Raw genomic sequence first — 24,278 nt, 5'->3', positions numbered from 1 at the left:
ACCCACGACCCTGAGATTAAGAGTCTCATGCTCTACCGAACTGAGCTAGTTGGGCTATGAACACCAGTGTCATCTGATATTTAAATTTCAAGTTTAATAATCTCCATTGAAAAACTTTTGTCAGAGCATCAAAACAGTCAAAACCCTCTCACACCCGACGTGGGGATCGAACCCACGACCCTGAGATTAAAAGTCTCATGCTCTACCGAACTAAACTAGTTGGGCTATGAACATCAGTGTCATCTGATATTTAATTTTCAGGTTTCATAATCTCTATCGTAAAACTTTTGTCATGGCATCAGAATTGTCAAATTCTTCTCACACCCGACGTGGGGATCGAACCCACGACCCTGAGACTAAGAGTCTCATGCTCTACCGAACTGAGCTAGTTGGGCTATGAACATCAGTGTCATCTGATATTTAAATTTCAGGTTTCATAATCTCCATCGAAAAACTTTTGTCAGAGCATCAAAACAGTCAAAATCCTCTCACACCCGACGTGGGGATCGAACCCACGACCCTGAGATTAAAAGTCTCATGCTCTACCGAACTGAGGTAGTTGGGCTATGAACACCAGTGTCATCTGATATTTAACTTTCAGGTTTCATAATCTCCATCGAAAATTTTTTGTCAGAGCATCAAAACATTAAAAATCCTCTCACACCCGACGTGGGGATCGAACCCACGACCCTGAGATTAAAAGTCTCATGCTCTACCGAACTGAACTAGTTGGGCTATGAACATCAGTGTCATCTGATATTTAAATTTCAGGTTTCATAATCTCCATCGAAAAAATTTTGTCAGAGAATCAAAACATTAAAAATCCTCTCATACCCGACGTGGGGATCGAACCCACGACCCTGAGATTAAGTGTCTCATGCTCCACCAAACTGAGCTAGTTGGGCTATGAACAACAGTGTTATTTAATTTTTAAATTTCAAGTTTAATAATCTCCATCGTAAAACTTTTGTCAGAGCATCAAAACGGTCAAAATCTTTTCACACCCGACGTGGGGATCGAACCCACGACCCTGAGATTAAGTGTCTCATGCTCCACCGAACTGAGCTAGTTGGGCTATGAACATCAGTGTCATCTGATTTTTAAATTTCAAGTTTAATAATCTCCATCGAAAAACTTTTGTCAGAGCATCAAAACAGTCAAAATCCTCTCACACCTGACGTGGGGATCGAACCCACGACCCTGAGATTAAGAGTCTCATGCTCTACCGAACTGAGCTAGTTGGGCTATGAACATCAGTGTCATCTGATATTTAAATTTTAGGTTTCATAATCTCCATCGAAAAACTTTTGTCAGAGCATCAAAACAGTCATAATCTTCTCACACCCAACGTGGGGATCGAACCCACTACCCTGAGATTAAGAGTCTCATGCCCTACCGAACTGAGCTAGTTGGGCTATGAACACCAGTGTCATCTGATATTTAAATTTTAAGTTTAATAATCTCCATCGAAAATTTTTTGTCAGAGCATCAAAACAGTCAAAATCCTCTCACACCTGACGTGGGGATCGAACCCACTACCCTGAGATTAAGAGTCTCATGCTCTACCGAACTGAGCTAGTTGGGCTTTGAACGTCAGTGTCATCTGATATTTAAATTTCAAGTTTAATAATCTCCATCGAAAAACTTTTGTCAGAGAATCAAAACATTAAAAATCCTCTCACACCCGACGTGGGGATCGAACCCACGACCCTGAGATTAAGAGTCTCATGCTCTACCGAACTGAACTAGTTGGGCTATGAACATCAGTGTCATCTGACATTTAAATTTTAGGTTTCATAATCTCTATCGTAAAACTTTTGTCAGAGCATCAAAACAGTCAAAATCCTCTCACACCCGACGTGGGGATCGAACCCACGACCCTGAGATTAAAAGTGTCATGCTCTACCGAACTGAACTAGTTGGGCTATGAACATCAGTGTCATCTGACATTTAAATTTTAGGTTTCATAATCTCTATCGTAAAACTTTTGTCAGAGCATCAAAACAGTCAAAATCCTCTCACACCCGACGTGGGGATCGAACCCACGACCCTGAGATTAAGAGTCTCATGCTCTACCGAACTGAGCTAGTTGGGCTATGAACATCAGTGTCATCTGATATTTAAATTTTAGGTTTCATAATCTCCATCGAAAAACTTTTGTCAGAGCATCAAAACAGTCATAATCTTCTCACACCCAACGTGGGGATCGAACCCACTACCCTGAGATTAAGAGTCTCATGCCCTACCGAACTGAGCTAGTTGGGCTATGAACACCAGTGTCATCTGATATTTAAATTTTAAGTTTAATAATCTCCATCGAAAATTTTTTGTCAGAGCATCAAAACAGTCAAAATCCTCTCACAACCGAAGTGGGGATCGAACCCACGACCCTGAGATTAATAGTCTCATGCCCTACCGAACTGAGCTAGTTGGGCTATGAACACCAGTGTCATCCAATATTTAAATTTTAAATTTAATAATCTCCATCGAAAATTTTTTGTCAGAGCATCAAAACAGTCAAAATCCTCTCACACCTGACGTGGGGATCGAACCCACGACCCTGAGATTAAAAGTCTCATGCTCTACCGAACTGAGCTAGTTGGGCTATGAACATCAGTGTCATGTGATATTTAAATTTCAGGTTTCATAATCTCCATCGAAAAACTTTTGTCAGAGCATCAAAACAGTCATAATCTTCTCACACCCAACGTGGGGATCGAACCCACGACCCTGAGATTAAGAGTCTCATGCCCTACCGAACTGAGCTAGTTGGGCTATGAACACCAGTGTCATCTGATATTTAAATTTCAAGTTTAATAATCTCCATCGAAAAACTTTTGTCAGAGAATCAAAACAGTCAAAATCCTCTCACACCCGACGTAGGGATCGAACCCACGACCCTGAGATTAAGAGTCTCATGCTCTACCGAACTGAGCTAGTTGGGCTATGAACATCAGTGTCATCTGATATTTAAATTTTAAATTTAATAATCTCCATCGAAAAACTTTTGTCAGAGCATCAAAACAGTCATAATCCTCTCACACCCGACGTGGGGATCGAACCCATTACCCTGAGATTAAGAGTCTCATGCCCTACCGAACTGAGCTAGTTGGGCTATGAACATCAGTGTCATCTGATATTTAAATTTTAGGTTTCATAATCTCTATCGTAAAACTTTTGTCATAGCATCAGAATTGTCAAAATCTTCTCACACCCGACGTGGGGATCGAACCCACGACCCTGAGATTAAAAGTGTCATGCTCTACCGAACTGAACTAGTTGGGCTATGAACATCAGTGTCATCTGACATTTAAATTTTAGGTTTCATAATCTCTATCGTAAAACTTTTGTCAGAGCATCAAAACGGTCAAAATCTTCTCACACCCGACGTGGGGATCGAACCCACGACCCTGAGATTAAGAGTCTCATGCTCTACCAAACTGAGCTAGTTGGGCTATGAACACCAGTGTCATCTGATATTTAAATTACATCTTTAATAATCTCCATCGAAAAACTTTTGTCAGAGCATTAAAACAGTCAAAATTTTCTCTCACCTGATGTGGGGATCGAACCCATGACCCTGAGATTAAGTGTCTCATACTCCACGGAACTGAGCTAAATGGGCTATGAACACCAGTGTCATCTAATTTTTAAATTTCAAGTTTAATAATCTCCATTGTAAAACTTTTGTCAGAGGATCAAAACGGTCAAAATCTTCTCTCACCCGACGTGGGGATCGAACCCACGACCCTGAGATTAAGAGTCTCATGCTCTACCGAACTGAGCTAATTGGGCTATGAACACCAGTGTCATCTAATTTTTAAAATTCAAGTTTAATAATCTCCATCGTAAAACTTTTGTCAGAGCATCAAAACGGTCAAAATCTTCTCTCACCCGACGTGGGGATCGAACCCACGACCCTGAGATTAAGAGTCTCATGCTCCACCGAACTGAGCTAGTTGGGTTATGAACATCAGTGTCATCTAATTTTTAAATTTCAAGTTTAATAATCTCCATCGTAAAACTTTTGTCAGAGCATCAAAACGGTCAAAATCTTCTCTCACCTGATGTGGGGATCGAACCCACGACCCTGAGATTAAGTGTCTCATGCTCCACCGAACTGAGCTAGTTGGGCTATGAACACCAGTGCCATCTAATTTTTAAATTTCAAGTTTAATAATCTCCATCGAAAAACTTTTGTTCGAGCATCAAATGGTCAAAATCTTCTCTCACCCGACGTGGGGATCGAACCCACGACCCTGAGATTAAGAGTCTCATGCTCTACCGAACTGAGCTAGTTGGGCTATGAACACCAGTGTCATCTGATATTTAAATTTCAAGTTTAATAATCTCCATCGAAAAACTTTTGTCAGAGCATCAAAACAGTCAAAATCCTCTCACACCCGACGTGGGGATCGAACCCACGACCCTGAGATTAAAAGTGTCATGCTCTACCGAACTGAACTAGTTGGGCTATGAACATCAGTGTCATCTGACATTTAAATTTTAGGTTTCATAATCTCTATCGTAAAACTTTTGTCAGAGCATCAAAACGGTCAAAATCTTCTCACACCCGACGTGGGGATCGAACCCACGACCCTGAGATTAAGAGTCTCATGCTCTACCAAACTGAGCTAGTTGGGCTATGAACACCAGTGTCATCTGATATTTAAATTACATCTTTAATAATCTCCATCGAAAAACTTTTGTCAGAGCATTAAAACAGTCAAAATCTTCTCTCACCTGATGTGGGGATCGAACCCATGACCCTGAGATTAAGTGTCTCATACTCCACGGAACTGAGCTAAATGGGCTATGAACACCAGTGTCATCTAATTTTTAAATTTCAAGTTTAATAATCTCCATTGTAAAACTTTTGTCAGAGGATCAAAACGGTCAAAATCTTCTCTCACCCGACGTGGGGATCGAACCCACGACCCTGAGATTAAGAGTCTCATGCTCTACCGAACTGAGCTAATTGGGCTATGAACACCAGTGTCATCTAATTTTTAAAATTCAAGTTTAATAATCTCCATCGTAAAACTTTTGTCAGAGCATCAAAACGGTCAAAATCTTCTCTCACCCGACGTGGGGATCGAACCCACGACCCTGAGATTAAGAGTCTCATGCTCCACCGAACTGAGCTAGTTGGGTTATGAACATCAGTGTCATCTAATTTTTAAATTTCAAGTTTAATAATCTCCATCGTAAAACTTTTGTCAGAGCATCAAAACGGTCAAAATCTTCTCTCACCTGATGTGGGGATCGAACCCACGACCCTGAGATTAAGTGTCTCATGCTCCACCGAACTGAGCTAGTTGGGCTATGAACACCAGTGCCATCTAATTTTTAAATTTCAAGTTTAATAATCTCCATCGAAAAACTTTTGTTCGAGCATCAAATGGTCAAAATCTTCTCTCACCCGACGTGGGGATCGAACCCACGACCCTGAGATTAAGAGTCTCATGCTCTTCTAAACTGAGCTAGTTGGGCTATGAACAACAGTGTCATCTGATTTTTAAATTTCAAGTTTAATAATCTCCATCGTAAAACTTTTGTCAGAGCATCAAAACGGTCAAAATCTTCTCTCACCCGACGTGGGGATCGAACCCACGACCCTGAGATTAAGAGTCTCATGCTCTACTGAACTGAGCTAGTTGGGCTATGAACATCAGTGTCATCTGATTTTTAAATTTCAAGTTTAATAATCTCCATCGTAAAACTTTTGTCAGAGCATCAAAACGGTCAAAATCTTCTCTCACCCGACGTGGGGATCGAACCCACAACCCTGAGATTAAGTGTCTCGTGTTCCACCGAACTGAGCTAGTTGGGCTATGAACACCAGTGTCATCTAATTTTTAAATTTCAAGTTCAATAATCTCCATCGTAAAACTTTTGTCAGAACATCAAAACGGTCAAAATCTTCTCACACCCGACGTGGGGATCGAACCCACGACCCTGAGATTAAGTGTCTCATGCTCCACCGAACTGAGCTAGTTGGGCTATGAACACCAGTGACATCTAATTTTTAAATTTCAAGTTCAATAATCTCCATCGTAAAACTTTTGTCAGAGCATCAAAACGGTCAAAATCTTCTCACACCCGACGTGGGGATCGAACCCACGACCCTGAGATTAAGTGTCTCATGCTCCACCGAACTGAGCTAGTTGGGCTATGAACACCAGTGTCATCTAATTTTTAAATTTCAAGTTTAATAATCTCCATCGTAAAACTTTTGTCAGAGCATCAAAACGGTCAAAACCCTCTCACACCCGACGTGGGGATCGAACCCACGACCCTGAGATTAAGAGTCTCATGCTCTACCGAACTGAGCTAGTTGGGCTATGAACATCAGTGTCATCTGCTGTTTAAATTTCAAGTTTAATAATCTCCATCGTAAAACTTTTGTCAGAGCATCAAAATTGTCATAAACTTCTCACACCCGACTCGGGGATCGAACCTACGACCCTGAGATTAAGAGTCTCATGCTCTACCGAACCGAGCTAGTCGGGCTATGAACACCAGTGTCATCTGATATTTAAATTTCAAGTTTAATAATCTCCATTGAAAAACTTTTGTCAGAGCATCAAAACAGTCAAAACCCTCTCACACCCGACGTGGGGATCGAACCCACGACCCTGAGATTAAAAGTCTCATGCTCTACCGAACTAAACTAGTTGGGCTATGAACATCAGTGTCATCTGATATTTAATTTTCAGGTTTCATAATCTCTATCGTAAAACTTTTGTCATGGCATCAGAATTGTCAAATTCTTCTCACACCCGACGTGGGGATCGAACCCACGACCCTGAGACTAAGAGTCTCATGCTCTACCGAACTGAGCTAGTTGGGCTATGAACATCAGTGTCATCTGATATTTAAATTTCAGGTTTCATAATCTCCATCGAAAAACTTTTGTCAGAGCATCAAAACAGTCAAAATCCTCTCACACCCGACGTGGGGATCGAACCCACGACCCTGAGATTAAAAGTCTCATGCTCTACCGAACTGAGGTAGTTGGGCTATGAACACCAGTGTCATCTGATATTTAAATTTCAGGTTTCATAATCTCCATCGAAAAAATTTTGTCAGAGAATCAAAACATTAAAAATCCTCTCACACCCGACGTGGGGATCGAACCCACGACCCTGAGATTAAAAGTCTCATGCTCTACCGAACTGAACTAGTTGGGCTATGAACAGCAGTGTCATCTGATATTTAAATTTCAGGTTTCATAATCTCCATCGAAAAACTTTTGTCAGAGCATCAAAACAGTCAAAATCCTCTCACACCCGACGTGGGGATCGAACCCACGACCCTGAGGTTAAGAGTCTCATGCTCTACCGAACTGAACTAGTTGGGCTATGAACATCAGTGTCATCTGATATTTAAATTTCAGGTTTCATAATCTCCATCGAAAAATTTTTGTCAAAGCATCAAAACAGTCAAAATCCTCTCACACCCGACGTGGGGATCGAACCCACGACCCTGAGATTAAGAGTCTCATGCTCTACCGAACTGAGCTAGTTGGGCTATGAACATCAGTGTCATCTGATATTTAAATTTTAGGTTTCATAATCTCTATCGTAAAACTTTTGTCATAGCATCAGAATTGTCAAAATCTTCTCACACCCGACGTGGGGATCGAACCCACGACCCTGAGATTAAAAGTCTCATGCTCTACCGAACTGAGCTAGTTGGGCTATGAACACCAGTGTCATCTGATATTTAAATTACATCTTTAATAATCTCCATCAAAAAACTTTTGTCAGAGCATCAAAACAGTCAAAATCCTCTCACACCCGACGTGGGGATCGAACCCACTACCCTGAGATAAGAGTCTAATGCCCTACCGAACTGAGCTAGTTGGGCTATGAACACCAGTGTCATCTGATATTTAAATTTTAAATTTAATAATCTCCATCGAAAATTTTTTGTCAGAGCATCAAAACAGTCAAAATTCTCTCACAACCGAGGTGGGGATCGAACCCACGACCCTGAGATTAAGAGTCTCATGTTCCACCGAACTGAGCTAGTTGGGCTATGAACACCAGTGTTATTTAATTTTTAAATTTCAAGTTTAATAATCTCCATCGTAAAACTTTTGTCAGAGCATCAAAACGGTCAAAATCTTTTCACACCCGACGTGGGGATCGAACCCACGACCCTGAGATTAAGTGTCTCATGCTCCACCGAACTGAGCTAGTTGGGCTATGAACATCAGTGTCATCTGATTTTTAAATTTCAAGTTTAATAATCTCCATCGAAAAACTTTTGTCAGAGCATCAAAACAGTCAAAATCCTCTCACACCTGACGTGGGGATCGAACCCACGACCCTGAGATTAAGAGTCTCATGCCCTACCGAACTGAGCTAGTTGGGCTATGAACACCAGTGTCATCTGATATTTAAATTTTAGGTTTCATAATCTCCATCGAAAAACTTTTGTCAGAGCATCAAACAGTCATAATCTTCTCACACCCAACGTGGGGATCGAACCCACTACCCTGAGATTAAGAGTCTCATGCCCTACCGAACTGAGCTAGTTGGGCTATGAACACCAGTGTCATCTGATATTTAAATTTTAAGTTTAATAATCTCCATCGAAAATTTTTTGTCAGAGCATCAAAACAATCAAAATCCTCTCACACCTGACGTGGGGATCGAACCCACGACCCTGAGATTAAAAGTGTCATGCTCTACCGAACTGAACTAGTTGGGCTATGAACATCAGTGTCATCTGACATTTAAATTTTAGGTTTCATAATCTCTATCGTAAAACTTTTGTCAGAGCATCAAAACAGTCAAAATCCTCTCACACCCGACGTGGGGATCGAACCCACGACCCTGAGATTAAGAGTCTCATGCTCTACCGAACTGAGCTAGTTGGGCTATGAACATCAGTGTCATCTGATATTTAAATTTTAGGTTTCATAATCTCCATCGAAAAACTTTTGTCAGAGCATCAAAACAGTCATAATCTTCTCACACCCAACGTGGGGATCGAACCCACTACCCTGAGATTAAGAGTCTCATGCCCTACCGAACTGAGCTAGTTGGGCTATGAACACCAGTGTCATCTGATATTTAAATTTTAAGTTTAATAATCTCCATCGAAAAATTTTTGTCAGAGCATCAAAACAGTCAAAATCCTCTCACAACCGAAGTGGGGATCGAACCCACGACCCTGAGATTAATAGTCTCATGCCCTACCGAACTGAGCTAGTTGGGCTATGAACACCAGTGTCATCCAATATTTAAATTTTAAATTTAATAATCTCCATCGAAAATTTTTTGTCAGAGCATCAAAACAGTCAAAATCCTCTCACACCTGACGTGGGGATCGAACCCACGACCCTGAGATTAAAAGTCTCATGCTCTACCGAACTGAGCTAGTTGGGCTATGAACATCAGTGTCATGTGATATTTAAATTTCAGGTTTCATAATCTCCATCGAAAAACTTTTGTCAGAGCATCAAAACAGTCATAATCTTCTCACACCCAACGTGGGGATCGAACTCACGACCCTGAGATTAAGAGTCTCATGCCCTACCGAACTGAGCTAGTTGGGCTATGAACACCAGTGTCATCTGATATTTAAATTTCAAGTTTAATAATCTCCATCGAAAAACTTTTGTCAGAGAATCAAAACAGTCAAAATCCTCTCACACCCGACGTAGGGATCGAACCCACGACCCTGAGATTAAGAGTCTCATGCTCTACCGAACTGAGCTAGTTGGGCTATGAACATCAGTGTCATCTGATATTTAAATTTTAAATTTAATAATCTCCATCGAAAAACTTTTGTCAGAGCATCAAAACAGTCATAATCCTCTCACACCCGACGTGGGGATCGAACCCATTACCCTGAGATTAAGAGTCTCATGCCCTACCGAACTGAGCTAGTTGGGCTATGAACATCAGTGTCATCTGATATTTAAATTTTAGGTTTCATAATCTCTATCGTAAAACTTTTGTCATAGCATCAGAATTGTCAAAATCTTCTCACACCCGACGTGGGGATCGAACCCACGACCCTGAGATTAAAAGTCTCATGCTCTACCGAACTGAGCTAGTTGGGCTATGAACACCAGTGTCATCCAATATTTAAATTTTAAATTTAATAATCTCCATCGAAAATTTTTTGTCAGAGCATCAAAACAGTCAAAATCCTCTCACACCTGACCTGGGGATCGAACCCACTACCCTGAGATTAAGAGTCTCATGCTCTACCGAACTGAGCTAGTTGGGCTATGAACACCAGTGTCATCTGATATTTCAATTACATGTTTAATAATCTCTCCATTGAAAAACTTTTGTCAGAGCATCAAAACAGTCAAAATCCTCTCACACCCGACGTAGGGATCGAACCCACGACCCTGAGATTAAGAGTCTCATGCTCTACCGAACTGATCTAGTTGGGCTATGAACCTCAATGTCATCTGATATTTAAATTTTAGTTTTCATAATCTCTATCGTAAAACTTTTGTCATAGCATCAGAATTGTCAAAATCTTCTCACACCCGACGTGGGGATCGAACCCACGACCCTGAGATTAAGAGTCTCATGCTCTACCGAACTGAGCTAGTTGGGCTATGAACATCAGTGTCATCTGATATTTAAATTTTAGGTTTCATAATCTCTATCGTAAAACTTTTGTCATAGCATCAGAATTGTCAAAATCTTCTCACACCCGACGTGGGGATCGAACCCACGACCCTGAGATTAAAAGTCTCATGCTCTACCGAACTGAGATAGTTGGGCTATGAACACCAGTGTCATCTGATATTTAAATTACATCTTTAATAATCTCCATCAAAAAACTTTTGTCAGAGCATCAAAACAGTCAAAATCCTCTCACACCCGACGTGGGGATCGAACCCACGACCCTGAGATTAAGAGTCTCATGCCCTACCGAACTGAGCTAGTTGGGCTATGAACACCAGTGTCATCCAATATTTAAATTTTAAATTTAATAATCTCCATCGAAAATTTTTTGTCAGAGCATCAAAACAGTCAAAATCCTCTCACACCTGACCTGGGGATCGAACCCACTACCCTGAGATTAAGAGTCTCATGCTCTACCGAACTGAGCTAGTTGGGCTATGAACACCAGTGTCATCTGATATTTAAATTACATGTTTAATAATCTCTCCATCGAAAAACTTTTGTCAGAGCATCAAAACAGTCAAAATCCTCTCACACCCGACGTAGGGATCGAACCCACGACCCTGAGATTAAGAGTCTCATGCTCTACCGAACTGATCTAGTTGGGCTATGAACATCAATGTCATCTGATATTTAAATTTTAGTTTTCATAATCTCTATCGTAAAACTTTTGTCATAGCATCAGAATTGTCAAAATCTTCTCACACCCGACGTGGGGATCGAACCCACGACCCTGAGATTAAAAGTCTCATGCTCTACCGAACTGAGCTAGTTGGGCTATGAACACCAGTGTCATCTAATTTTTAAATTTTAGGTTTCATAATCTCTATCGTAAAACTTTTGTCAGAGCATCAAAACAGTCAAAATCCTCTCACACCCGACGCGGGGATCGAACCCACAACCCTGAGATTAAGAGTCTCATGCTCTACCGAACTGATCTAGTTGGGCTATGAACATCAATGTCATCTGATATTTAAATTTTAGGTTTCATAATCTCTGTCGTAAAACTTTTGTCAGAGCATCAAAACAGTCAAAATCCTCTCACACCCGACGTGGGGATCGAACCCACGACCCTGAGATTAAGAGTCTCATGCTCTACCGAACTGAGCTAGTTGGGCTATGAACATCAGTGTCATCTGATATTTAAATTTTAGGTTTCATAATCTCTATCGTAAAACTTTTGTTATAGCATCAGAATTGTCAAAATCTTCTCACACCCGACGTGGGGATCGAACCCACGACCCTGAGATTAAAAGTCTCATGCTCTACCGAACTGAGCTAGTTGGGCTATGAACACCAGTGTCATCTGATATTTAAATTACATCTTTAATAATCTCCATCAAAAAACTTTTGTCAGAGCATCAAAACAGTCAAAATCCTCTCACACCCGACGTGGGGATCGAACCCACGACCCTGAGATTAAAAGTGTCATGCTCTACCGAACTGAACTAGTTGGGCTATGAACATCAGTGTCATCTGATATTTAAATTTTAGGTTTCATAATCTCTATCGTAAAACTTTTGTCAGAGCATCAAAACAGTCAAAATCCTCTCACACCCGACGTGGGGATCGAACCCACAACCCTGAGATTAAGAGTCTCATGCTCTACCGAACTGAGCTAGTTGGGCTATGAACATCAGTGTCATCTGATATCTAAATTTTAGGTTTCATAATCTCTATCGTAAAACTTTTGTCATAGCATCAGAATTGTCAAAATCTTCTCACACCCGACGTGGGGATCGAACCCACGACCCTGAGATTAAAAGTCTCATGCTCTACCGAACTGAGCTAGTTGGGCTATGAACACCAGTGTCATCTGATATTTAAATTTCAAGTTTAATAATCTCCATCGAAAAACTTTTGTCAGAGCATCAAAACAGTCAAAATCCTCTCACACCCGACGTGGGGATCGAACCCACAACCCTGAGATTAAGAGTCTCATGCTCTACCGAACTGAGCTAGTTGGGCTATGAACATCAGTGTCATCTGATATCTAAATTTTAGGTTTCATAATCTCTATCGTAAAACTTTTGTCATAGCATCAGAATTGTCAAAATCTTCTCACACCCGACGTGGGGATCGAACCCACGACCCTGAGATTAAAAGTCTCATGCTCTACCGAACTGAGCTAGTTGGGCTATGAACACCAGTGTCATCTGATATTTAAATTTCAAGTTTAATAATCTCCATCAAAAAACTTTTGTCAGAGCATCAAAACAGTCAAAATCCTCTCACACCCGACGTGGGGATCGAACCCACAACCCTGAGATTAAGAGTCTCATGCTCTACCGAACTGAGCTAGTTGGGCTATGAACACCAGTGTCATCTGATATTTAAATTTCAAGTTTAATAATCTCCATCGAAAAACTTTTGTCAGAGCATCAAAACAGTCAAAATCCTCTCACACCCGACGTGGGGATTGAACCCACGACCCTGAGATTAAAAGTGTCATGCTCTACCGAACTGAGCTAGTTGGGCTATGAACACCAGTGTCATCTGATATTTAAATTTCAAGTTTAATAATCTCCATCGAAAAACTTTTGTCAGAGCATCAAAACAGTCAAAATCCTCTCACACCCGACGTGGGGATCGAACCCACGACCCTGAGATTAAAAGTGTCATGCTCTACCGAACTGAACTAGTTGGGCTATGAACATCAGTGTCATCTGATATTTAAATTTTAGGTTTCATAATCTCTATCGTAAAACTTTTGTCAGAGCATCAAAACAGTCAAAATCCTCTCACACCCGACGTGGGGATCGAACCCACGACCCTGAGATTAAGAGTCTCATGCTCTACCGAACTGAGCTAGTTGGGCTATGAACATCAGTGTCATCTGATATTTAAATTTTAGGTTTCATAATCTCTATCGTAAAACTTTTGTCATAGCATCAGAATTGTCAAAATCTTCTCACACCCGACGTGGGGATCGAACCCACGACCCTGAGATTAAAAGTCTCATGCTCTACCGAACTGAGCTAGTTGGGCTATGAACACCAGTGTCATCTGATATTTAAATTACATCTTTAATAATCTCCATCAAAAAACTTTTGTCAGAGCATCAAAACAGTCAAAATCCTCTCACACCCAACGTGGGGATCGAACCCACAACCCTGAGATTAAGAGTCTCATGCTCTACCGAACTGAGCTAGTTGGGCTATGAACACCAGTGTCATCTGATATTTAAATTTCAAGTTTAATAATCTCCATCGAAAAACTTTTGTCAGAGCATCAAAACAGTCAAAATCCTCTCACACCCGACGTGGGGATCGAACCCACGACCCTGAGATTAAAAGTGTCATGCTCTACCGAACTGAACTAGTTGGGCTATGAACATCAGTGTCATCTGACATTTAAATTTTAGGTTTCATAATCTCTATCGTAAAACTTTTGTCAGAGCATCAAAACAGTCAAAATCCTCTCACACCCGACGTGGGGATCGAACCCACGACCATGAGATTAAGAGTCTTTTGCTCTACCGAACTGAGCTAGTTGGGCTACGAACATCAGTGTCATCTGATATATAAATTTCAGGTTTCATAATCTCTATCGTAAAACTTTTGTCAGAGCATCAAAACAGTCAAAATCCTCTCACACCCGACGCGGGGATCGAACCCACAACCCTGAGATTAAGAGTCTCATGCTCTACCGAACTGATCTAGTTGGGCTATGAACATCAATGTCATCTGATATTTAAATTTTAGGTTTCATAATCTCTATCGTAAAACTTTTGTCAGAGCATCAAAACAGTCAAAATCCTCTCACACCCGACGTGGGGATCGAACCCACGACCCTGAGATTAAGAGTCTCATGCTCTACCGAACTGAGCTAGTTGGGCTATGAACATCAGTGTCATCTGATATTTAAATTTTAGGTTTCATAATCTCTATCGTAAAACTTTTGTCATAGCATCAGAATTGTCAAAATCTTCTCACACCCGACGTGGGGATCGAACCCACGACCCTGAGATTAAAAGTCTCATGCTCTACCGAACTGAGCTAGTTGGGCTATGAACACCAGTGTCATCTGATATTTAAATTACATCTTTAATAATCTCCATCAAAAAACTTTTGTCAGAGCATCAAAACAGTCAAAATCCTCTCACACCCGACGTGGGGATCGAACCCACGACCCTGAGATTAAAAGTGTCATGCTCTACCGAACTGAACTAGTTGGGCTATGAACATCAGTGTCATCTGAAATTTAAATTTTAGGTTTCATAATCTCTATCGTAAAACTTTTGTCAGAGCATCAAAACAGTCAAAATCCTCTCACACCCGACGTGGGGATCGAACCCACGACCCTGAGATTAAGAGTCTCATGCTCTACCGAACTGAGCTAGTTGGGCTATGAACACCAGTGTCATCTGATATTTAAATTTCAAGTTTAATAATCTCCATCGAAAAACTTTTGTCAGAGCATCAAAACAGTCAAAATCCTCTCACACCCGACGTGGGGATCGAACCCACGACCCTGAGATTAAGAGTCTCATGCTCTACCGAACTGAGCTAGTTGGGCTATGAACACCAGTGTCATCTGATATTTAACTTTCAGGTTTCATAATCTCCATTGAAAAATTTTTGTCAGAGCATCAAAACAGTCATAATCTTCTCACACCCGACGTGGGGATCGAACCCACTACCCTGAGATTAAGAGTCTCATGCCCTACCAAACTGAGCTAGTTGGGCTATGAACACCAGTGTCATCTGATATTTAAATTTTAAGTTTAATAATCTCCATCGAAAAATTTTTGTCAGAGCATCAAAACAGTCAAAATCCTCTCACAACCGAAGTGGGGATCGAACCCACGACCCTGAGATTAATAGTCTCATGCCCTACCGAACTGAGCTAGTTGGGTTATGAACACCAGTGTCATCTGATATTTAAATTACATCTTTAATAATCTCCATCAAAAAACTTTTGTCAGAGCATCAAAACAGTCAAAATCCTCTCACACCCGACGTGGGGATCGAACCCACAACCCTGAGATTAAGAGTCTCATGCTCTACCGAACTGATCTAGTTGGGCTATGAACATCAGTGTCATCTGATATATAAATTTCAGGTTTCATAATCTCTATCGTAAAACTTTTGTCAGAGCATCAAAATGGTCATAAACTTCTCACACCCGACGTGGGGCTTGAATCCACGACCCTGAGATTAAGAGTCCTAACAGTTACGGACCGGACACTGCTGGCCAAGGAGCCTCTTATTTAAAAAAAAAAACAAGAGACACTTTTTCTACTGACCGCATGATGTCACTCTTGTACAATTTAAAACCAACAGAATGTGCCACGATTATGTTTTTTGCCTGGGAAACCCGTCTTTTCTTTTATTTTTCTTAAAAAGGGACAGTTTGTATTGTTTAGCGCTTCTTCGTGGGGTGGCAGTAGCTCGGGAGATAGTAGAGCGATCGTTTTAGGATTAAGGGATCCCAGTTCAAATCCCGGCTTGTCCGTGTTACATGTCGAAGTGTCTTTGGGTGAGACACTGAACCCCCAATACCCCCAATAAGCAGGTTAGTGCCTTACATGGCTGCACAGATCACGGCCACTATTGGGAAATGTGAAGCACAATGTAAAGCGCTTTGGGAAGTCATTGACTTGAAAAGCGCTATATAAATGCAGGTCATTTCATTTCAAAAGCAAAACTATTCGTGAAAACAATATTAAGCAAAAATATCGGAACTATCATGTAAACATTCAAGTTTTCTTCCTATTAAAAATGCACCGTAAAGAGCTGGCTGCTGGTTCATTCATAGCCAGTTGGGCTGGCTTTGGGTAGAAAACTCCGGAACCGTGTCATATTTATTTTACCGCACTAGCAACAGATTTATCCTAAACAGGAAGCACAACAAAAACAAATAGTAAACAATATAATACAATATCAGTAGTAAGAAAAAAATAATTTAATAAATTAAATCTCTCCTCGAATGGTCCTTTGTAGAGATGGGAATTCCGACTCTTTTTAGAGAGACGGCTTTTTCGGCTGGACTCACATAAGAGCCAGCTTTTTTGTCTCCCAAATGGCTCTTCAGTTTGTTTGTTTTTGTGTTGGTTTAATCCATATATTACCTTTCATTACGTATGATGACGAATGATTTCAAACTCATTTTAACTCAGGGGCCACACGACAGAACAAACATTCTCTCGGGGGCTGGACTCGTCGATTGAGGAGAAAGAAAAAAGAGAAAAAGAAATAAGGGAAAGAGAGGGAGAGAAAAATAGTGAGAGACAAGGAAAGAGAGAAAGGAATTAAAAAGCGAGAGAGAGAGAACGTGAGAAACAAAAGAGATGAAAAGAGAAATATAGTGAGAGAGGGCGAAACAAAGAAAGAAATCCAAAGAGAAATTGACAGCAAGAGAGAAGGAGAGAAAAGAGGCGAGAAAGAGGGGGTAGAAAGAGAAAGGGGAAGACAATAGAGAGAGAGAGAGAGAGAGAGAGAGAGAGAGAAAAGAGAGAGAAAATGAAAAAGGGAAGAAGGTAAAAAGACACACAGATACAAATAAGAACAAAGAAAGACAAAAAGAGTTACAGAGAGAGTGAAAGAGAAAGAGAAAAAGGGAGGGAGGGAGAGAGAGAGAGAGAGAGAGAGAGAGAGAGAGAGAGAGAGAGAGAGAGAGAGAGAGAGAGAGAGAGAGAGAGAGAGAGAGAGAGAGAGAGAGAGAGAGAGAGAGAGAGAGAGAGAGAGAGAGAGAGAGAAAGTCAACTCAGAGAGAGAGAGAAAAAAACCACCACAGCGAGAGGCACCTGGCTTTGGTAACATCAAGAGGACATATTGCAACCTGAAGCTCGTTTTTCTCTTGCGCCTCCCAAAGCGTTGTCTCACATTCAATCCCTTCGCAGGCCGCCTGTTTGACACCCCTGCTCTAAAGTTAACACTAAAAAAACACGGGAAACAAAATTTTTAATATTTATACATCTACAAAGATGAAATAGAAAACAATTTAAACCTTTTTTTACCCCAAAAATTCGAAGTCAACAGCGCAGAATCCGTGGAAAAATCATTTTCACCGATCCGAGAAGACAACAGTGTACCGAAAAGAACCGACTCCCCTGCAAATTCGGACACCTTTTTACGTCAACTATGTTTCTCAGTTTGTCTTGATACAATATTTAATGTGTTTATTAAGGGATATTGATTTACGTCCTTAAAACCAAAAAGCGATAGTTGTCCATTTAGAGCAAACGTCACTGACACAGTTGGTGACACAATGCAGCTATAATATTCACGATCAAGACTTGTTGTACACAAGTAGGCTTTATTTGGTGTACTAGAACCGCTTTCTTCCATCTTTGCAACATTGCTAAAATTCGTCCTATGCTGTCTCAGTCGGATGCGGAGATTATAATTCACGCGTTTGTTACCTCCCGTCTCGATTACTGTAATGCACTACTCTCCGGTCTCCCGAAGTCCAGAATCGAGAGTCTTCAGCTGGTACAAAATGCTGCAGCGAGGCTTTTAACTAGGACAAGAAAGTCTGATCACATTACCCCGATTTTGGCTAACCTGCATTGGCTCCCTGTTAGCCTAAGATGTGATTTCAAGGTTCTCTTGGTATTATACAAAATCATACATGGACTTGCTCCCTCTTATATTTCAGATCTGATTTCCCCCTATGTCCCGGTCCGAAGCCTTCGTTCTGAAATCGCTGGTGTTCTGGTGATCCCAAGAGCCAAGAAGTGTTCCGCAGGTTCGAGAGCGTTCTCCATCCGGGCACCAGTGCTGTGGAATGCTCTTCCCCCTGAGATCCGATCTGCAACCTCAGTGGAAATGTTTAAATCTAAGCTTAAAACACACTTCTACTCTATAGCATATAAATAACCTATATTTTTTGTTGACAATATCTCTGTTTTATTTGTGATTGCAACATTCTTTGCTGTCTGGTCATCCTGAAAGGAGGATGCCACATGTGCGGTCCCTTCTCAAGGTTTCTTCATTTTCCTCATGTTGAGGTTTTTGAGTTTTTCCTTGCCCTCATGTTGGTTTCAGATCAGGGGATGGTGTCATAATAGTCTGTGCAATAACCTGTGCAGCCCTTTGAGACTCTTTGTGATTAAGGGCTATACAAATAAAAATGACTTGACTTGACTATAGTCGGCTCATTGTAAAGCATGTTTTATTGTACCTAGTTGTCCACTGATCGCTGTAACCAGAGGACCACTGATAACGAGACACTTGCCAAAATCGGACCCCCCTTAACTCCTGAGAGAAAAGTCTAAAACATTTTGAAATCCCTCTGGTGAAATACTAAGATCACAGAATAATTCCCTAGAAGTCACAAGTCTGTAGCTCATACATGGACCACTTTAGCAGCGTGGCGGTGGGGGGATTTTGACTCCCCCTTATTTTTGAGGGATAAAGCCAAAACCCCTTCAAAATCTTGGTGGTGACATAATACACAATGAGCTGACGATAGTACAACAAATAAAGCCTACTTGTGTACAACTAGTGGCGATCGTGAAGATTACAGACGACCATTCGACCTACGACAAACGGTAGATAGGAACATTTTTTTCCGGATGTCGAAAAATATCCGGACATTGCTGTAAGTTAGATTTTGTATTGTGTGTGCCTTTTTCCAAGTACAGGACATTACTGTTGTGTTTTTTACCGCCACTACCGGCGTGTGGTGGCGCTGTGAGAGGTCACCCATCATCCACCCCGAAGAAGAAATCCGCTTCCTCTTCCTAGTTCGCGTGTAAACATTCTACACTGCATGTCTAGCGCGCTAAGAACTTCGTCATTTTTATTGTTGAATATCACGTGCATACATTCAATGCGGTTGGTGTAAAGTGTAAAGAATAGGTGAGCTTTTTTCTTTGAAATGAAAGTGGAAGAAGAAAGCTTGATGTGGTTGATCAAATTGTTGGATCGCTTTTTTTCGTCCACTCTCGACCACGGAGGAGGAAGTCGCCTACGTTTTAAAGCTCATCTTCAAAAAGTAAGTTGAACTTTATTTATGTCACGAACCAGGACAGGAAACAGGAATGGAGAACCCAATCGCGTAACGTACTCACAGTTTATTAGGGAGAGGAGGAATGCGCGCACACTCGATCCAAGGAGAGTTGTCAAAATCAAACAGATCGGGCCAAAAATAAAACAGATCAAACACAGGCAAATTCACAGAACTAGGCATTTCACACAGAGTTTAACAGTAGTCTTGCAGACGCTCTGACAACTAACGGCTCAAAGGACCGCGTTTAAGTACTCCCAGTGAGCAATCTCTCAACGCGTTTTAGCCGGTGTACATGGGCGGGGCCAATTGGGCGCCGTGGCAACCGTGACAGAACCTGGCGCCACACGGCTGGGACCAATTGGGCCCCATGGCAACCGTGACAATTGATCTTAATAGAGCACATTATTTTGTGAAATGTTTATATTCTTAGTAAAAAACAATACAGGTTACTTATCCAAGCCTTTAAACGTACTTATATAAACCATAAACATACAAAACATAGCACTGAAGCAACTTACGAACAAATTCAACTTACAAACCATCATCCATAAGTAGGGCAGCGTCTGTATAGCTGCATTGTGTCGCCTCTGGTGTCGGTGACGTTAGCATATGTGTTAATAAACTCCTTTTATGGACTACAAATGTTTATTTTGTTTTAATCACAGAAATCAATATTCCTTAATAAACACATTATACACACTACGATCGCGACAAACACTCCCATTTCCATAAGCCAGCTCATAGAGACGTTTCCTTCGCGAACGAAACAAGTCGGTTGCCCCGTTCACCAATTGGCCTTTTCTTTCAGAGCATTTCTAAATACTGTGTCCGTAATTGCTGTCTAACGATATTGCAGTTGCTATTTAAATGGGGTTGGGAATTCATATCAAAATGTACCGTTTACCAAATTGTTCGAATTAGTCATCTGACTCCATTAACCAAACACAACCTACATTCACCCAACAATTTATGCGCGCTCCTTTCTTGACGGAAAAGATGAACAGGAAAGTTGACATTTCCACGCAGGGGCCGAATTAGTGTCCTTGGAGTCTCTGGGAAGCCCTCTTCTGAAGTCCTTTAGCTCTCTCCTCTCATTGGCCATCTTCTCCCCGCACAATGGCGTGCTGACTCCTCCCATGGGCGTGCCAAGGACGCCCAACGTGGGGCTTCTCAAAACAACGCCTCCTGTCCTCCGTCAGAGTCCTGTCATCAACAGAACTAGACTAAATATTCTGCATTTGGAACAGGGTGACCTGTCATTGAGCTAAAGCCCAGTCAGTGAATATCTTGCATTAAACTCAATAAATGTAACTTGTATTCAATCTTATAAAATCCTTTATAGTCAAATGTATGAAATACTTCAATGGTGACGTGATTAGAAAAGACGTGACACAAACAACTCGGAGGAGAGCTTCAAAGTAGGGCACCGCTTTTGACCATCTGTAATGATAACTTGTAACAACTGACAAAGTAATTTGTTAGATTACCCCGTTACTGAAAAATAACACCGTTATGTAAATTTATTTATAAATTCCCAACACTGATCTTTACCCTATGCAACAGCTATTGCAGCCTGGTCCTCTTCAGAGTTCCTACAGCTTAAGGCAAGATAAATTCAAGACTTTTTAATGCCTTTAGAAAACAAATTTAAGACCAAGTCAGAAAAAAAAAACCAATAAAAAAAAACACACCACATGAATAGAAGGCAATTCTAAACAAATACCATTTTTTCTTATCACATTCTGGTTCAGTTGAAAACTTTCCACATCAGAAAACATAACACTCGCCAAAGTTTTAGACCTGGAAAACAAGAAGAAAAAAAAGATGTTTCCAGTACATCATTGATCCTGAGTCGAAACGGGAAGATAACTACGATTAGCAAAGAACTGTTCTGATACATTCATGAAGTATTTTTATCACGATGCGTTAATAACAACTTTTACTACATTGTGTTAATTCAAACACATATTAATTTTATTAATGTGTTCACATTTTTAAGACTTCGAAAATAGGATTTAAGACATTTTAATGCCAATGAAGGCCTTATTTTTAGAATATTGATTTCAAAGCCTTTTTAGACTTTTCAAGTATCAGCGGGAAGCCCGATCTTGGAAGGGGGGTTACTACTTGTTTGGTTCCTCATTTTCCTCATGTTGAGGTTTTGAGATTTTCCTTGCCCGCATGTTGGTTTAAGATCAGGGGATGTTGTCCATGTGGCCTGTGCAGTCCTTTGAGACGCTTAGTGATTAAGGGCTGTACTAATAAGTGCGACTTGACTTGTGACGCAGGGCGAGAGGTAAAGTTTATGACATCAATCTTGCAGCAGAAACATGAGAACTGCAGTAATCATGAGTGCCGGTTTTTGGTTTGTTTTTTTGGGGCATATTCCAGTTCACCGTACCAGTTTAGTCCGAAATTAACAATGGGAGTTTTATGACCATGATATTGTTTTTGCGCATTTTTTTGATTGTTATTACAAATCTTTGTATCGTCCCGCGATATCACTATTCAGTAGTTAAACAACGCTAAATCGGATGTGGTGGGTGGGTGCTTGTTTCCTATTAGCACTACGGTCGTAGGGGCACCATTACCTATAGTGTGTCCTGGGCAAGTACAGCATGGCGGCGCCCTTCCCCGCGGGTCGGGGGGTTTATTTCCCCCTTCATTTATATCTTTCTTTCTCTCTCTTTCAACGTTGAGGTTTTTGAGTTTTTCTTTGCCCCCATGTAGGTTTTAGATCAGGGGATGGTGTAATAACAGTCTGTTGTTTGCAATAATCTGTGGTCTGTGCAGCCCTTTGAGACTTGGTGTGATTAAGGGTGTCAAATAACCATGACTTGACTTTCGCTCTCTCTCTCTCTCTTTCTTTCTCTCTCTCTCTCTTTCTCACTTTCTTTCTCTCATTCTCTTTCTTTCTTTCCCTCCATTTTTCTTTCATTGTTCTCTCACTTTCTTTCTCTCATTCTTTTATTGTTTCTCCCAGTCTCTTTCCCCCTATCTCGGTTTCTCTCTCTATGCATCTTTCTTTCTTTCTTTCCCTCTGTCCATTGTTTCTCTTGCTATATTTCTTCCTCTCTCGGTCTTGGTTTCTTTTTCCATCTCCCTTCTTTCTTTCTCTCTTTCATTCTCTCTTTTGTTCTTTCTTTCTTTTTCTGTCTCATTCACTAGTCTGGCCCTCATGTGAGTGTTTTTCTAGCATGTGGCTAAACAAGTTTGACACCCTTGGTCTTAAAAAAATCAACTTCCAGCGTTGATTTTTATGTGTGTGTCAAAATAGACAAAAAGTACAAAGTTGGCGTCTGTTTGTATATTTTTTTATTCCAAAACCAATTTTTGATCTATGAATTTTGTACGACAAAGGTGGGACAACCCCCCTCCCCTCGAACATCGCCCCCATCCACAATAAAGATCCTCTTGAAGAATCACAATATTGGCGTCAGAATATTCATCACTCACTTTGAATAATCCATTCAGCACAAGGAGAGATTTGGGGAAACTAACAAAAAAGAACACAAACAATAAAAGCTTCTGCCGCCATTTTCTTTCTCTTTTTTTTTTGGTGGGAATGACCACTTGAGACGGCGGATTTTGTTTTGTGACCACCATTGTTTTGTGACCCTCCCTTCCCCTCAATCTCCATGTGAGCCCGTCTGATCTTCTTGATAGCTTCAGTTGAAGCTGGCATGAAAATGGAAAGGAAAAAAAACACACACACAAAACATCAAAGAACACATTGTGAGTAAAATGCTCTTGGATCACACGTTTGATCTCAAACTGCTGGCTTGGGTTGTAGTTTTTTCTTTTAGTCGTTTGCGCACGAACGTTTGAATAAAGTCGGCTTATAAATGGGGCTGCGAGGAATTCCGATATTTATCGTCGGAGAACTCTAATATAACCCGGAAAAAAACGCCAGGTGATGAATGTTCTTTCGGCGTACACACTACAAAAAAACCCCAATTCAACTAACAAAATATTTTGCTCAATTTATTGGAGATGCACGATTATTATTGGACCAATAACAGCAAATACGACGTATTCGTTATTGTTACAATTTAAAAAAAAAAACGATCCGATACTGAGTCAGTTTTACATCATTATAAAGCGGGATAACATTGTGCGCCATGTGTGCCATCCACTATCGAATCACGAGTGTAATATCCAGAAGTGATTTATTTTCACTTTTTTACGCATGAACTGCCACCGTTCTGTTACAGATGCTCCCCAACTTATGACCATTCAACATACGAAAAACGGTAGATCCGAAATAAATTTTCAGGATGTTGAAAAATATGAAGACATTGCTTTAAGCTAAATTTTGTATTGTGTGCGCCTTTTTCCGGGTACAAGACTGTGAGAGGTCACCCAGCATCCACCCCGAAGAAGAAATCCGTTTCCTCTTCTTAGTTCAATTGTAAACATTCTATACTGTATCTCCAGCGGGCTAAGAACTTTGACATTTTTTTTTAATATCTCGTGCATCCATTCAATATGGTTGGTGTAAAGTGTAAAGAATAGGCGAGCTGCTTCTTTTGAAATGAAGTGGAATAAGAAAGCTTGATGCGGTTGAGAAAATGGTTGAATCGCTTTTTCCGCCCACTTCAGAATAGAATAGAGCACTACCAACTTTCTAGGAAGTAGCCTAACTCTTGAAGC

At 40.8% G+C, this 24,278-nt stretch overlaps 1 protein-coding gene and 16 non-coding genes across 17 annotated transcripts in view; all 17 read right to left on the bottom strand.

The window, feature by feature from the left end:
* Positions 1-2,357: 2,357 nt before the first annotated feature.
* trnan-auu (transfer RNA asparagine (anticodon AUU)) lies at positions 2,358-2,440 on the bottom strand. Its single transcript has one exon. It is a non-coding gene; the product is annotated as a tRNA-Asn (tRNA).
* A 91-nt stretch (positions 2,441-2,531) lies between these two features.
* Positions 2,532-2,605, bottom strand: trnak-uuu (transfer RNA lysine (anticodon UUU)). The gene has a single exon. It is a non-coding gene; the product is annotated as a tRNA-Lys (tRNA).
* Positions 2,606-3,381: 776 nt separating this feature from the next.
* On the bottom strand, positions 3,382-3,455 carry trnak-cuu (transfer RNA lysine (anticodon CUU)). The gene has a single exon. It is a non-coding gene; the product is annotated as a tRNA-Lys (tRNA).
* A 1,115-nt stretch (positions 3,456-4,570) lies between these two features.
* On the bottom strand, positions 4,571-4,644 carry trnak-cuu (transfer RNA lysine (anticodon CUU)). Its single transcript has one exon. It is a non-coding gene; the product is annotated as a tRNA-Lys (tRNA).
* A 2,985-nt stretch (positions 4,645-7,629) lies between these two features.
* On the bottom strand, positions 7,630-7,703 carry trnak-uuu (transfer RNA lysine (anticodon UUU)). The gene has a single exon. It is a non-coding gene; the product is annotated as a tRNA-Lys (tRNA).
* Positions 7,704-9,153: 1,450 nt separating this feature from the next.
* On the bottom strand, positions 9,154-9,236 carry trnan-auu (transfer RNA asparagine (anticodon AUU)). Its single transcript has one exon. It is a non-coding gene; the product is annotated as a tRNA-Asn (tRNA).
* A 91-nt stretch (positions 9,237-9,327) lies between these two features.
* Positions 9,328-9,401, bottom strand: trnak-uuu (transfer RNA lysine (anticodon UUU)). The gene has a single exon. It is a non-coding gene; the product is annotated as a tRNA-Lys (tRNA).
* A 606-nt stretch (positions 9,402-10,007) lies between these two features.
* trnak-uuu (transfer RNA lysine (anticodon UUU)) lies at positions 10,008-10,081 on the bottom strand. Its single transcript has one exon. It is a non-coding gene; the product is annotated as a tRNA-Lys (tRNA).
* Positions 10,082-11,371: 1,290 nt separating this feature from the next.
* trnak-uuu (transfer RNA lysine (anticodon UUU)) lies at positions 11,372-11,445 on the bottom strand. The gene has a single exon. It is a non-coding gene; the product is annotated as a tRNA-Lys (tRNA).
* A 436-nt stretch (positions 11,446-11,881) lies between these two features.
* trnak-uuu (transfer RNA lysine (anticodon UUU)) lies at positions 11,882-11,955 on the bottom strand. Its single transcript has one exon. It is a non-coding gene; the product is annotated as a tRNA-Lys (tRNA).
* A 436-nt stretch (positions 11,956-12,391) lies between these two features.
* trnak-uuu (transfer RNA lysine (anticodon UUU)) lies at positions 12,392-12,465 on the bottom strand. The gene has a single exon. It is a non-coding gene; the product is annotated as a tRNA-Lys (tRNA).
* A 266-nt stretch (positions 12,466-12,731) lies between these two features.
* On the bottom strand, positions 12,732-12,805 carry trnak-uuu (transfer RNA lysine (anticodon UUU)). Its single transcript has one exon. It is a non-coding gene; the product is annotated as a tRNA-Lys (tRNA).
* A 776-nt stretch (positions 12,806-13,581) lies between these two features.
* Positions 13,582-13,655, bottom strand: trnak-uuu (transfer RNA lysine (anticodon UUU)). Its single transcript has one exon. It is a non-coding gene; the product is annotated as a tRNA-Lys (tRNA).
* Positions 13,656-13,751: 96 nt separating this feature from the next.
* trnak-cuu (transfer RNA lysine (anticodon CUU)) lies at positions 13,752-13,825 on the bottom strand. The gene has a single exon. It is a non-coding gene; the product is annotated as a tRNA-Lys (tRNA).
* A 776-nt stretch (positions 13,826-14,601) lies between these two features.
* trnak-uuu (transfer RNA lysine (anticodon UUU)) lies at positions 14,602-14,675 on the bottom strand. Its single transcript has one exon. It is a non-coding gene; the product is annotated as a tRNA-Lys (tRNA).
* Positions 14,676-15,447: 772 nt separating this feature from the next.
* trnan-auu (transfer RNA asparagine (anticodon AUU)) lies at positions 15,448-15,530 on the bottom strand. Its single transcript has one exon. It is a non-coding gene; the product is annotated as a tRNA-Asn (tRNA).
* A 5,171-nt stretch (positions 15,531-20,701) lies between these two features.
* The window catches only part of grik5 (glutamate receptor, ionotropic, kainate 5), a 245,682-nt gene continuing 242,105 nt past the window's right edge, over positions 20,702-24,278 (bottom strand). The window contains exon 23 of the mRNA XM_088326779.1: positions 20,702-20,828. Within this exon, the coding sequence (XP_088182905.1) occupies positions 20,796-20,828 (33 nt within the window). The 3' untranslated portion in view covers positions 20,702-20,795. The remainder of the gene's footprint in view (positions 20,829-24,278) is intronic.

Source organism: Urocampus carinirostris, chromosome 2 (genome assembly GCF_059441175.1).
Source record: "Urocampus carinirostris isolate Australia breed hairy pipefish chromosome 2, RoL_Ucar_1.0, whole genome shotgun sequence".
Classification (NCBI taxonomy): Eukaryota; Metazoa; Chordata; class Actinopteri; order Syngnathiformes; family Syngnathidae; genus Urocampus; species Urocampus carinirostris.
Note: the sequence above shows the minus strand (reverse complement) of the source record. Positions and strands in the feature narration are given on the sequence as shown.